A 14666-nucleotide genomic window follows, 5' to 3' on the forward strand; every position below is an offset into this window, starting at 1 on the left:
AGAACTCAAGGTCCCCTTTGTTGACATCAGAGTTCATTCCAGATGGTCTAAATTTATCATACACGGAATCCCCACAACAATCGGAGACGGCTATGAAGCAGGACAGGTAATGGCCTCAGAAGTCAGAAGCAACTACGGGAGCACATTTGAAATGGCACAAATCCCCAGATGGCTCAGCAGACCTGAAGCCAGGGCGGGGAAAACACACTCATCAATGATCATCGCACTCCCAGGACAATACACAAAGGATAACCTCGGACTAAGATACCTCACCCTATTCGACCGACAATGCAAAATCGACAACTACCTCCCAGCCAACCCAGAAACACAATGCTCTAAATGCTTAGAATATGGTCACCGACATGAGAGATGCTCCCACCAAACTGGGAGATGTGGACATTGCGCAGAAAACCACCAAACAAAGGAACACCCATGCTCCGAATGCTCAGGAGGCATCAGATGCATCCATACACCCATCCTATGCTACCACTGCAAGGCCCCTCACAAAGCAACAGACGCCAACTGCCCAGAACGCACTAAAATCCGCATTACAAACAAACTGGGACCAGACACAAACCCAAGCCCGCTACCAATACCCATTGTCATCCCGGCCCAAGATCCCACACAAGAAGACGCCGCCATGGATAACACCCAATGAGTTACACCAAAAGGACCACGGCTATCGCACAGCAACTGAACTGCGCGAAAAATGAGCTTACAACAAAGTCAGTAGTGGAGGAAGCAGAACAGGACCACAACATACTCTTTCTTTTGTTACAAGAACCATGGAATAACAAGGACGGCCACCCACCGGAATCCCCCCTCTTCTATCTATTCACGGCCAGCAACAAGGGCACCAAAGCCGCCACATACATCAGAAAACACGCCAACCTAAAACTAAAACACCATTACACACACAATAACTTCATCGTCTCCGTCACGGTGGAAATCCAAAGCCAAAAAACACAAATCCTCAACATATACTCACCGGGGCGAAGCGGACCCTTCGCAGAAATCTCCTGACAAATAACCACCATCCAAAATAGCCTCATCATGGGAGACTTCAACTGCTACCACCAACTCTGGTATGGACATAGATCCCACGACTACACCAACACGATTAGAACAGACAAACCCGGATCCAAGAAACTGAAAAAGTGGATCGATCAACAAAAGTTATCCCTACTTAACGAACCAGGCGAATTCACACATTTCCCCAGGAACAACAACAGACCGACTATTATTGACCTGACATTAGTCAAAGGACCAATACTGGACCACGATACCCGCTGGAACATCGACCGACATGGAGCAGGTTCCGATCATCGGAAAACCATCCTACAACTACGAATAGAGAAACCTCCCCACACACCTATAAGGCTATCGCATCGAACGAAATGGGGAAAACTGGAGGAAAACATCTCAGGACTCCAGTTCCCCCCCGAAGCATGGGAAAGCCAGAATCACACAAAGCAATCAGTCGACTTCATCCTCGAACACATAGATAACCTAATAGACCAAGTCACCCCGTGGAGCCAAGGACATCTCAAATCTAAGAAATGGTGGACCCCAGAACTGAAGAAACTCAAATCAAACCTCAACACACTGGAAAGGAAAGCCAAAAACACCCAAAAAGACGAAGACAGAGAAGCCTTCAGGAAAATCAGCAGGAAATGGACCGCAGAAATCCGCAAAACCAAGGCGGAACAAAGGGAGAAAGAAATCACGGAGGCCAGGGGAAGCACCATCTGGAAACTAGTCAACAAAGGGAAAAGAAGGGACATTACAGTCCCAACTATTCAAGGTGAAGAAACGTTTGCGGGGAAGTGCCAAGCTCTAAGAGCCCAACTCTTCCCCACAAATTGGACGTCCCCCAACAACCCCCCTCTCCAAATAAGACCCCCCACATTTGACCTTAGTGACGATTTGCAGGAAGTAACAACAGAAGAAATTACATCCGCAATCAAATCATGCCCAACACACTCAGCCACTGGCCCTGATAAAATCCCATACCCATTCATACAAGCAACAATCAAGGCAAACACCCAGCTCTTCCAAAATATGTTCTCAGCCATGCTCCGACATGGAGTCCAACCGGATCGATGGAAAGTGGCGAAATGTATACCAATCCCGAAACCAGGAAAATCCGACTACTCATCGGCCAAAGCCTACCGACCCATCTCTCTATTACAATGCTTTAGCAAAGTACTGGAGAAGATAGTGGCAACAAGACTATGCACCGCCGGAACTATCCTGGAAACCCTCAGTAAAGACCAATTCCGAGGCAGACCAACAATTTCAACGATCGATGCTCTACTCCGCACGCTCACGCCCATCCAACAGAACCTCCTGATCAAGCGAACTACAGGAACTACCCCAGACAGACCAGCACTCCTCACAAATGATATACAAGGAGCCTTGAACTGTGTCGACCACTTCCTACTCGCCGAGATCATGACCCAACAAACATTCCCAACATACCTGATGACCTGGTGCAGGGAATTCAACACCAATCGAACACTTCAATTTCAATTCAACCACGAACTGGAACCACCACGACCATATACCTCAGGACTACCCCAAGGATCCCCCCTATCCCCAGTATTATTTATGATATACGCTGGGGTAATAACAGACCCCACCAACTCCCCCAAAGAAATCAACACCACCTACATCGACGACGACGCACTCATCCAACTCGCGAAGTCCCCTCTCTTCATCACCAAAAGACTTAACGAAAGGATGGAGGAAAGAATTAAGAAAGCAGAACCCCTCAACATCAAATACGAACCCCAAAAATCCGACCTAGTCTTCTTCAAACCCACAACATCAAGCACCCTGAACCTCAAAAACTCGGTAACGATCGCAAAAGAAGAAATCCACCCCAAGGATAGACTCAAACACGTAGGAGTCTGGCTGGACTCAACGCTCTCCTTCCGACCACACATCGAAGAAACCATCGCCAAAGGCCTCAAAGCCCTAGGAAGAATCAGAAACATCGCCTACCTACCAGGATCAACAGTAAAATCCATCCACCACCTCATCGTCCAAGGCTTCCTCCCCACCATCCTATGGGGATCAGAGGCATGGTGGACAGGAGCCGACCACATCCTCCAATCACTATCCCCCCTCTACAACGAAGCCGCCAGAATAATAACAGGCCTACCCCGCTGGACAAAAACCGAAAAGCTACTGAAAGAGGCAGCACTCCCCCCACTCGAACACCTCCTCAACCACAAATCACAGAAGTATGGGACGCGCATCCTCTGCCACCCTGCGGACCACCCACTTAACGAAGGACTCATACAGCTCCTCCCCACCAGAACAAAAAATATCAAAGGCACAGGCCTACATCGGATCGCATCACTCATGCTACCCTTTCAGGAACCAGGGAACCACAGAGAGCGATGGATACAGAATGATACACTCACCAAACGCATGCTGGAAGAGTGGAACACTATCCCACTCATCAACTACCACGAACCAGGAAGCCTAAAGATCCAACCAAAGCGAGCAAAACTTCCCCGATCCAAAGCAAAACTCATACACCGCATACGATGTCAAGTCACAAGGATGGACAGACATGCAGCATTCACGGAACCCGAACCCTGCCAATGTGGCTCGGAACAATCCTCCAAACACACCATAACCGACTGCCCACGATGGACACAACTACGAAGACCACTTCTGGATAAAATCCCAGGGCCGCCCACTTGGGAAAACTGGCTATTCACCAATCTCAACATAGACCTGATTCTACAATTTGCGGCAAAAACCAACCTACTCGACTGGTACGAAATGGACGAGGAGGACCCGGAGGAATGATGACCGGTTTCTTTGGTTTACTTTCTCTTTTTCTGTACCTTCTCATGATTGCTTACGTTGCTTTTCCTTTCCTTTTCTGTTTTTCCTATGTTTTGGCGAGGATCCGGCGTGCGATAAGTCCTGTACTTCAAAGCAATATAAAACTATCTATCTATCTTGTATGTACTCCACGAATACTATCTTGTATGTACTCCACGAATACTATTTTGTTCTACGCCTCGTCATAGGGTTCAACCAGTTAGTCATACTAGGTAGAGCCACTCCATAGCCCATAGTCTCGAATACCTATTGCTACGTCTTCGCCTCGGTTGTATTCCTTGGCACAATAGTCCCTACGTCCATAGACCCCCGTTACAGTAAAGTCTTTTGACTCTTGAAATAATCCACAAATGCGAACTGTTGAATTACTTCTTTGAATGCCCATTCCACAACTATTCTCACTCAAGACATAGCTTTATTCCAATCTTTCTCATCCTGTGTCACTCTGGCGCCTTGGAATGGTGATATTAGAAAGCCCTTGATGCCATATGCTGGGTCACCATAAATTTGAACGGGTGTGCCATCTGGTTTGTATCCGTGAGCTTCGAGCATTGGAAGGATTTCACTTTGTACCATAATAGTAGAATCGTGTAACCGTTCTTCTACTGGGCCATAAAGATGAATGATTAGCCCATCGGGAGCCACAATAGCCTGATATTTGAGATAATGACCCCTTTTCCAACCATTATATACCGACTCCTGTCCGTAAATTGGTTTTGCTATTCGACGAATAGTACCGTCTATAAACCCCCAACAGGTTTCCAAAGGTGCGTCTTTTTCCCGAATTGCGATTGTGTAAGATGCCAATCGTTCGTGTGAGAGAAGATGCTCATCGAAAAATAATAAATATTTCCATTTATCGTATATGTACTTGAGGAGTGTGTTGCAAATACGTGAGGTTCTTTCTGGTTTCCATCCAAATTGAAGATGCAAATCGCTTATGCGTGAAGGGTATGCCAACCGGGCCAGCAACATGCAAAGTGCTTGCAATTTTTCTTCTTTTATTCTATTGTCACCGTGGATGTATTCAGGTAGCTGGAGGGCTTCCGATAGGCGTACTACTTCTTCCTGGGTAAATCTGAAGTAGGTTTTCCAGGTATCCGGGTGCAAAGTGTTCAAATCCAACACCCCGTCTTCTCTTTCCTGCCCTCGCCATCTCGTATTGGTCCTTTTCACCTTCGATGATAAAAGACGAACTTTAGCGATATCTCGCTGGCGCTTGTGCAGGATAGCATAGGCTGTGTACATTCTGCGCGAGGATGGCTTTCTAAATCTTCAAGAATTTTCAAGAACGGAGCAAAACTGAAATAGTTGTGAGCATTTGAAGTGGCGGACGTCAAATACGAAGATTTGACCTACAGACTGGATCTAAACTTTCTGCTGGATGCAACGATGCAAGCCAAGCCAATGATCAACACCCGCCGAGCCACTAAAAAAGACTCCGGACCTCCCAGCGCAAAGTCTGTAATAGGCGAGAGGTAATACCGCCAAAACTCGAAAAATTGGCTATCTCCGGCCAGGGATTATCACTCGAGTGATTGTTTGAATGACATCGATCTACATCAGAGGTTTCCCATACAAGTAATTCTAATCTCTGGAAGCTAGCCAATTTTTCGAGTTATGGCGGTATTTCGGACGCGTACTAGTCCTGATATACCCAAAGATTGCAAATCCAAAGTGACTCATACCCTTGCAACAAACAGAACGCCATAGAAACCGATAGAACTCTTCTGACTAATCCAACTCCTTATAACCCAGCGTATTAACCAACCGGTCCATGAAACTTCCTAGCGCTCAGAATGTAGTTACTCTGACAGCTGATAACTAACCACACTGCCGGCACTTGCATGTCACTGTGCAATTCGAACAATAACTCTCGGCATGTAACCGGGCCCTGTGTGTACAGCTTGCGGTAGAAATATGGGAGGAGTCCTATTGGCTTGCCCAGCCACAGAAAGCCTGTTTTTAGACCCCTGTTTCTACAATAATTTTACCTCTCTCTGTACTCATACACCAAACAGTTGGAATGCCAGTGGCTCCATTACAACCATCACCATTACTATCACCATCACTCTCGGTATATCATGATATATGGAGGCAGGTATGGGCGTGGTATAGGTCACCCATGCCGCTTTCGCCAGACTCATGTGCATATTACTCTTTTCTAACTGTTACAGGCCCATCACTAGAGGAGATTATCTGAGGATGCTGGTTGATAGATTTGTGATTAATTCAGTGGGGAGGAGAAACCTCACCATGAAATTCAATATCATGATCTGACTCTATCCATACATAATTTCGAATATAAACAGCATTGAGCTATACCACGTTGGGTCACAAATAACCCTCATATGGCTGTAACTTATCTTTTGCGTCCCAAAGAGGAAATTCGGACTATTTTTTATCCTCCCCAGGAGGGATAGCTTATCCGGTTTACACCAAAACAGTTGTACCATAAGGGCTGAGAGGTTTATATGAATATCTTGCCGGTTTTGCATTTTTTCTGGCTTTTTTTTCTGGCTTTTTTTTCTGGGCAGTGTTTCAAAGCATAGAAAAATTAAGTAATCCCCTGATACATTGAATCAATATCATAAACTTCCCGTCGACCAGTTCAGACACTACATACTTCAACACAAATATATGTAGGATACGGGCCACCTCTCCATGGCCATCTACCTAACCACGTCACCCCGTTTCTGAGAGCTCTTAACCGTTACCATCGCTCTACGAATTGTCACCGGCTCTTTAATAAACGTGCCTGTTTCATCTAGATCCCTTCTCTGTACTGGCGGGAACGATACCGTCTGAACCGTAAAATGGTGAGAATGTTTTCCGGTCGACTCCTCATCCTCATCGACCGTGTCGGACGTGTCTTCCATGATACTAGCCAAGTATACCGAACCTGGCTGGATTTGAGGCAGTAAGAATTCCGACACTTGTCGCGAGGTTTCGAATCCGAGATGGGCCGCCTTCTCCAGGATTGAGAACAACCCCAGTTCGCATTTATCATCGCATCCTGCTTTCAGAAGGCTACTAAATAGCGGGTAAATTTGGCTTGTCCGACGGAGAATTTGGGTGCGTAAAGCCTCCTTGAACTTTGGATTGCTCATGAGCATTTTTATCATCTGAGCTTGTAGCTCTTGTCTTTCCCGGTCTAAGTACGCACCTCGCACTGGCGGTTAGATGTTGCTTTCGCTTTGTTCCTAGACCAATAATGCACCATTGATCGAGCGTTCACATACCAATTCCCCAAAAATCTTCTAGCATGCTAGACGGGCGCCTATTGCCAAGAATTCTAAATGCCAACTGCGGCCAGCAAAAAGCCCAATTAAGAATCAACTCGGTGACCGACGCTTCGATATCTTTTACCACAACTGTTCTATCCGGCACCGGGAAGTAATCACTGATAGTAGCTGCCATTGCCTCCTGCAATTTCGGTGGAAGGCTTCTGTGGTTTACCTCTGGTCCGTTGCGGAAATATCTGAAGGCCCATTGACGAATAGCGCCGGCTAAGCCCGAAAACTCTCCGTCGAAATAGGCATCGTCTCTTGTGACTGTATTGACGCTAGGTATGGATTTTGATATTGCTTCGGTTAGTTCGGCGATGTTCTGCTGCTTTACTGCCAACGTTTCTTCAAGCTTCTTCATCTCATCCACCACCTCCCGGAGGGCGGTGATTTCACGATCCTGCCTGGTGATAAATTTCTTGAGATCATCTACCTCAAACGTCATCTTTTTGTTTTTCTGAGAGAGAGATCCAATCTCAGTCTCCTTGTTTTTGAGTGACCTCCTTGCTGCAGCATGTCTCTTCTCGAGTTCTTCCTTCTTCTCCTTATATCGCTCGGCACGCCTCTTATAATAATCCCGCTCTTTCTGAAGAACCTCTCGCTCTTCTGCATGCTTGCCCTGTGCAGCCTATGTTTTCTTATTAACGGACGTGATGATAGGAATATATTGGAAGAATTACGTACTAGACGCGCAGAGGGCAGAGGTTCCATGATCCCGGCACCAGATTCCACCTCGGTGGGTTGGGTGCGGTCCAAAGAAATGCTGCTTCGGGGGCCACCTTCACGGTTATGGGAAGCCCCGTTCTCTGCTGGGCTTTCAATGTGTTTGGTGGCCGTGATAGCGGCTTTGATCATATTGTAAACTTGCATTGGTTTTAAACGGTATAAGACCTCGAGAATTCGTACGAAGTGCCGTTCTGTAGTGCTTTAAGCTTTTCAATATGGAAATGTTGGACTGATTGGAAGTGCTGGCGGGATCCAGGCGTTACGAGATATGGCTGCCTGATATTAACATGACCTATGCCCTAGATGGCTATGGGTTTCTAAAGTGCCTACATAGATTTGATAGCTTCGGCCAATAAAGGTTGTACCCCGCAAACGGCTATTTTGGGCAGATCATTGGCAGAGCCAGTCTATCCATGTGAAAAGCTGCGATCAAGCCCCCATCTAACAATCAGCACACTGTGTCTATATATTTCAAGTATACATACATACACCTATAAAGTATAGTATCTACACACCACTTTTCCCTTCGCGCATAGCAGGTATACCTATATTGGAAATCAACTTGGTTTCGACTCTACCTTACATTGAATAGACCTCTCCCCTTACGGGAATACAGCTGCAGTAGTTAGCTCCAAAAACGAAGAAACTATTCTTCATACCGCCTGTTAGTCAATCTTAATCAAAAATTTGGGCGAGGGGTTGTTCGAGTGGCTAGGGCTGAAGGCGTCCATTCAGATGTGCTAGACCTTTAGAGTATGAAAACTGTAAAGTAGTAGCACATGTATGGATGTATAAGCTGCCGCGGGCTAGCACAAGGACCGTGTCCAGATATAGATTGCAACCAAGGGTCGCGATGAAAACCTGTTTACCAATAATATTAAGGCATCCAATATATAGGCAATCTTTTGAGATAAGGACGCCGGACAATATATTAGTACTAGTGCTCCTTACCTCCACAGCATTACGAGCAGAATCTTGACTAACTACTCGTTCAGCCCTCTACTCTTCTGGAAGCTCGACGATACACTAGCACCTGTGGAAACATACCTCGCTCTCCAAACTCCCTGCCAGCTGATAATCAATAGAAAATGGCCGCTCATTGCCTCAAAGTGGGGATAGACTTTGGAACGACGTTCTCTGGAGTCGCATATGTAAGCTGCCAAGCAACGCGCAACTTCTTAAACTCGCTAATGATTTCTTTAGATTGATACTGCGAAACCAGACGATGTTATCTCAATAATGAATTGGCCCGGTGTAAATGAACCTCTCATCTGATCATCATCGTTATAACCACATCTATGATCCGGAAATGATCTTGTGCTGAACTGACGGTTCCTGTTTCACACAATAGGAGCCGAGGAATTTTGAGAAAGTACCTAGTGAGATTTCATATAACGCTGCTGGAGAAGTACACAAGTGGGGCTATGAGATCAACGAAAAGGATGAAAAACTGGCTTGGTTCAAGCTTCTTCTGGACCCAACCCAGTATGCCAGCAAAAACTCCTCAACTCTTTCCAGAACGCTTGACCAGTTTCCAGAAGGCCCACAATCGAAAGAACCAGTCCATGTGGTTTCGGATTACCTTTCGTGCCTAAGAAAGCATACGCTTGCAACCTTAGAACGATCCTACGGAAAGGTTTTCATGAACGCAATACCAATAAAATACACATTAACAGTTCCTGCGGTACGCAATATGAACAAAAGAGCCCCCCCTTTATCGTTGTTTTGACATGACTGATATTTTCTTGCCAGATGTGGACCGATACCGCAAAGGCGCTAACTCTGGACGCCGCTGTTGGCGCAGGTTTGGGGAGCAGGGATGAGATTGAGTTGATGTCTGAGCCAGACGCTGCTGCAGCATGGACTCTCTTGAAGGATCTCCAGTCTACGCATCTTAAGGTCAGGCTTCGGCACCCTTCCCATGACATTAATTCCCTATGCTAAGACGTGAAAAAGCGAGGTGACGTCTTTGTTGTGGTTGATTGCGGCGGTGGGACCGTTGTAAGTTATTCTCTACATTGATATTTCCCCGTATATCGTCAAACCCAGTCTGCAATTGTTGTCTCTCATTTTTCACATACCATGCCACGAACTACCATGAGGTGGTAGGATGAGCTCCCTCTGCATTGACTGACATTAACTCATAGGACCTAATATCATACGAGATCCTGTCACTCAGCCCAAATATCTCGGTGAAAGAGTGTGCCGGTGGTAAAGGAGAATTATGCGGCTCTACATTTCTCAACCAAAGATTTGAGGACTTGGTGATATCACGCGCGGGGAAACAGTAACTATTGCTAGCCACCTCATGGTAGAGAGATATCCATGCTAACTCGTATCAGAAACTTTGATAAGATGAAGACTAGGTCACTAAATAGGATGCTTAGGGAGTTTGACCAATCCCTAAAACGAAACTTTACAAATGCAGAAGACGATGATGAATTTGTTTGCGCTGCTGGTGGATTGCCAGATAAGCCCGAAGCAGGGATCGAATGTGGCGAGTTTACTTTTACACGGGAGGACATGCTTGGTATATTTGATCCTATCATTGATCGAATAGTTCCTCTTGTCCAAAACCAAATCGATGTGGTTGACGCTCAGCATGCGGGAGTGTCGCCAGTTTCGGTACGTTTGCTGTTCTGGTCGCGGTGAGGTGTGCGCACCGCCAGATCTTTCCTTCTCTAACCAACAACATATAGGCTGTCCTCTTGGTTGGGGGCTTTGGCTCTTCCCAATATCTATATCAGCGCTTGCAGAACGAATTGAAGAAGGGGAAAGGAATCCACAGATCGTCGCCGGAGATTCTTCAACCTGTACACGCGTAATATACATACCTATCGAAAGATTTAACCTTGGATTAGAAAACTGACATCCAAATATAGTTGGAGTGCTGTTGCGCGCGGTGCTGCGCACGGCATTCACATCAGCAGTCGAAAGGCACGAAGACATTACGGCACCAAAATTCTCGCCGCATTCATCCATGGCAAACACCCAATTGAAAATATGGAAATATGTAGATACTCTGGTAGGCAGAGGTGCGAAAATGTCATGGACTGGTTCATCAACTATGTACGGATATCCGAAATGAGCAAAGGAAAACTAGCGTCGAACATCTACTGATAACAGATGAATTAGGGCGACCAAGTTTCGGAAAACGCCCCAATCTCAATCACCTACTATAGAAATGTAGGACTGAGTGATAGCTTGATATTCTATGATGACCTCTATGAATATGCGGGAACAAGCGCGCCAGAATACTCGAATCGACCTCACAACGGAAGTAAGTTATATATAGTGGTCCCTTGTACTCATCGAAGCAACTGCTTACCGCTATCAGCACTTCGAACGCTCTGCAAAGTCACCTCTGACCTCAGCAATGTCTCAAAAAGTCGTTTTCGGCTCTCGCGAGGCATAAATGGACAGCCCTTCTACGAGGTTTTCTTCAACTTGGTGATCACAATAAAGTCAGCTGCTATTGTTTTCCATTTGGAGCTCGATGGTGTCAAGTATGGAACTGCTAAAGCAACTTACATACACGACTTCAATGCCATGAGAGCCTGAGGCAGACTGGGGCTGGAGGACCACTATCCGAAGCTGAGAAAGGAGGCTTAGAATCACTGTAAAATATGTGTATTTCTTTAAATATTGATGACCTTTTTTTTCGGTTGTGGGTGTCAGAGGCAAGACTAGAGTTGATATCTCGATCTATCAACCTAGTATAAACCGAGCTGGTGTCTCATATTGAATCAGTAATTGCTTTTGAGACTTTGACTTTCAAATTGCGATCTTTGTAAACAAATGGCCATATTGCAACTACTTGAACACATCCGAATCTTCATCCGCTTTCGTTCTGCACGAAATAGCTGTGTGCGCCGCCGGTAGGAGCCTCCGCAGAAGTCTGAGAGTCATCTCCTCCGATTTCTTTCCTTAACCATATATTTTCCTTTGAATCCTGTATTCCCAACCTTCGATCTCGGCCCATATACAGGCTCACTACCAGACATGTAAATGCATCTTTTAATGCATCTTTTTTTCGGTGGGGCAATGCATCTTTTTTTTATATGGGTAAACTCGTCCGAAAGTCGTACTTTAAATGTGTTACTTTTAATATGCGTGGAAATGCATCAATAATGGATCAAACAATGAATCTTTTAATGCATTAAAAGTAGGCATTTACCTATTACCCATAGCGGTAATAAAAACAAAATGTGAGCGCTGGGGGATTTGAACTAGAGCCAATCCTTCAACTACTCAATACCATATCTACTACACCATGGTTGAGGATGGTATCTTAGCATTTGTAGAATTAATGAATGGAGGATGATGAGGAAAGTACATTGTAAAGTCGTTGATTGGTCGTCTGAAATGGATACAAAAGTCGTATGTGATCCAAAAGTGTAAAATAAGAACCCATAAGTCGTCCATTAATCGTTTTAAAATCGTTTCCTGAGCACCTTCCGAGTAAAAGCATCAAACAATGCATCAAATAATGCATCAGGTGATGCATTTACAAATAACGTCCCGAGTTAATGCATCATTTGTGCCCTTTCCTCGTCGATTTCGTATGGGCAATGTGCAAATTGATGCATTAACATGTCTGGTAGAGGCTGGCATGATGCATAGGTTTATTAAACCCAGGTACATGGTGTCAACATGTTGGAATTAGCTCTAACCTCAAACCATGCAATTGGGCAACTAGTTTCAATTATATTACCAGAGCTCCTAGTGACTGAGTCTTGGATCTATCAGGCAGCTCGAATAATCAATTCTGCTTACGGTATCCCCTTTCTCATACAATATAACCCCAACAACGACGCATATTATACGCAGTTTGATAATCCGTAATGACACTAAATCGACCAATATCAGCCCTCACTATAAGGTTTCAACCTCAACTACTAGCACCAGTGAATACGGCCCAACTATCGAACCACCGATCAAATCATATTGCATCACTCGACTCCGTCATAGAATATCACTCAAGGCTCAAGGAATCTTTCTCCGTCACTCGTATATTCCTGCGTCATACCATATTCGGTTAGTGTAGCAAAGGACAGACCCCAGGCAACGAATCCAACGAGGCATTTTACCCCATGAACCAAACCTAATCCCTATCTGTGTGTTTTGAAACGCGTCAGGGCACTCTAGCACGCTTTATGGAAACTGTGTCCCCATCGCACGAGAGGTCTTGAAGCCTTGTTCTCAACAGTTCAATTAAACGTAATATATTTCCTGTTGAGACCGATTCAAATCTCCTAGTCAAGATATACCAATGTCATAAGTGTTAGTAAAATTAATAGCTTTAATTAGGCCTCCCCCGAGCGTCTACCAAATGACTTCCGGGAACCACCGTAAATTTCAAACATTTGCTCGCGTTTATCAAGTATATATCCTTTGAGCAACTAGATCAGGAAGCAGGTAACATGAACAGCAGGATCACGGAAGACACAGATACACTTTAATTTATACAAACCTTTTAAATTTTGTTGGGGTCTTGGCTTACAACTGCTCACCCGGTTTTCGCGTGCCTATCTCGGGAGTACAGGCACAACAAAATACGAGACCAGTACTAGGCCTTATCTCTCATTATATCTCGAGCCATGTGGTGGAGAGCCCTGGGTTTAAACCGAATAAGCCTGTAAAGGCTTTGATTATGACTCATAAAAAGGAGAATGGAAGAATCACGTGTTACATGAGTATGCATATATCTCCACCTGGTACCCAGGAGATTTATATAGATGACAAAGGATCAGCCCTGATATTCGCCAGGTATCATATTGTAGGTTAGAGAGTTGCACGCAACCAAAGAACTAAAAAAAAGGAGAGGAAGAAAAAATATTGTGGGTTAGGGCTAGGGTTATTCTCCAACTAACGTTATCTTCACCTACAAACAAGGGATGCCCCTTCTTCAGAGGCACGTTGACCATTATAATATTGCCCCAGAGCTCCCTTTTGCAGAGGACAAGGTAGCGCAGGCGCAAGTCGGCTGGAGCCTCTAGTATACGTAGAAAACAGCATTTTATACTGAGTCGTGCTCTAGGACTATATGGTGTTGAGTTTCTAAGGTCATGGTAGTTAGCTACATATGTATTTACATTTCAATATCTCCTACGGATAATGTATAAACTACATACTGTACGTTTTCGTTCAATATCCGTCAGTACACATAAGTAATACAATCAGAGCGTGACAGCGAGTACTTTGTATGCCCTCAGTATACCAAACACAAGTTCTAGTATTAATTCCGGGCAGGTTATTTAAAACCGCGCAAAATCGCAATTATTATACCACAACAGAGTCTAACAGGTCCAAGCCACTTCATCCGCAGCTGTGTTCACAACTCCAGCCTTGGCGCCCCTCCACCGGGCCGAAGACAACCCTACCACCACCACAACCCGCGCCGGCCAGGTCAGCGACAACCGACACATCCCAACCCGACCCGTGCCCCACCAACCAAACCCGACCCGGGTCACTGTGACCACATTCCAGCACCCCAGGGCACTGCACGTGCCTTGCCGTTACCGGATGCTTGTGGGTGCGTCCGGCCCAGCTGTAGAGTAGAGTATGTTACGCCGGGCGCACATGGTCGCAGCCGGTGCGTTCTCGGCGTAGGGTAGAGTACCTACACTGGGGTGGGAGTAGCCCTGGGGGCGCATACTTGGGAAGGCTGCAGCGGGGTGGGATGCTGTCGGTGGAGTAGACTACATACATAACTTGGCTGGAGTAATATGTTGGGAATATGTTGAAGCTGGCGTGCTCATGGCGAGATAGACTAGAGTACAGGAAGCT

General features: G+C 45.6%; 2 protein-coding genes across 2 annotated transcripts; one reads left to right on the top strand and one right to left on the bottom strand.

The window, feature by feature from the left end:
* Window positions 1-6536: 6536 nt before the first annotated feature.
* LAJ45_06408 (uncharacterized protein) lies at window positions 6537-8006 on the bottom strand (the record flags this gene model as incomplete). Its single annotated transcript, XM_046115972.1, has 3 exons — window positions 6537-7036; window positions 7107-7779; window positions 7836-8006. The coding sequence occupies 3 exons, from the start codon at window positions 8004-8006 to the stop codon at window positions 6537-6539; spliced, it is 1344 nt and encodes a 447-aa protein (XP_045970633.1).
* Window positions 8007-8730: 724 nt separating this feature from the next.
* Window positions 8731-11438, top strand: LAJ45_06409 (uncharacterized protein; the record flags this gene model as incomplete). Its single annotated transcript, XM_046115973.1, has 13 exons — window positions 8731-8811; window positions 8873-8912; window positions 8988-9028; window positions 9081-9131; window positions 9229-9561; window positions 9630-9776; window positions 9834-9878; window positions 10025-10164; window positions 10220-10502; window positions 10577-10698; window positions 10760-10946; window positions 11013-11157; window positions 11215-11438. The coding sequence occupies 13 exons, from the start codon at window positions 8731-8733 to the stop codon at window positions 11436-11438; spliced, it is 1839 nt and encodes a 612-aa protein (XP_045970634.1).
* Between the last annotated feature and the right edge of the window lie 3228 nt (window positions 11439-14666).

Source organism: Morchella importuna, assembly GCF_003444635.1.
Source record: "Morchella importuna strain M04M26 chromosome Unknown Morimp01GS019, whole genome shotgun sequence".
NCBI classification, from domain to species: Eukaryota; Fungi; Ascomycota; class Pezizomycetes; order Pezizales; family Morchellaceae; genus Morchella; species Morchella importuna.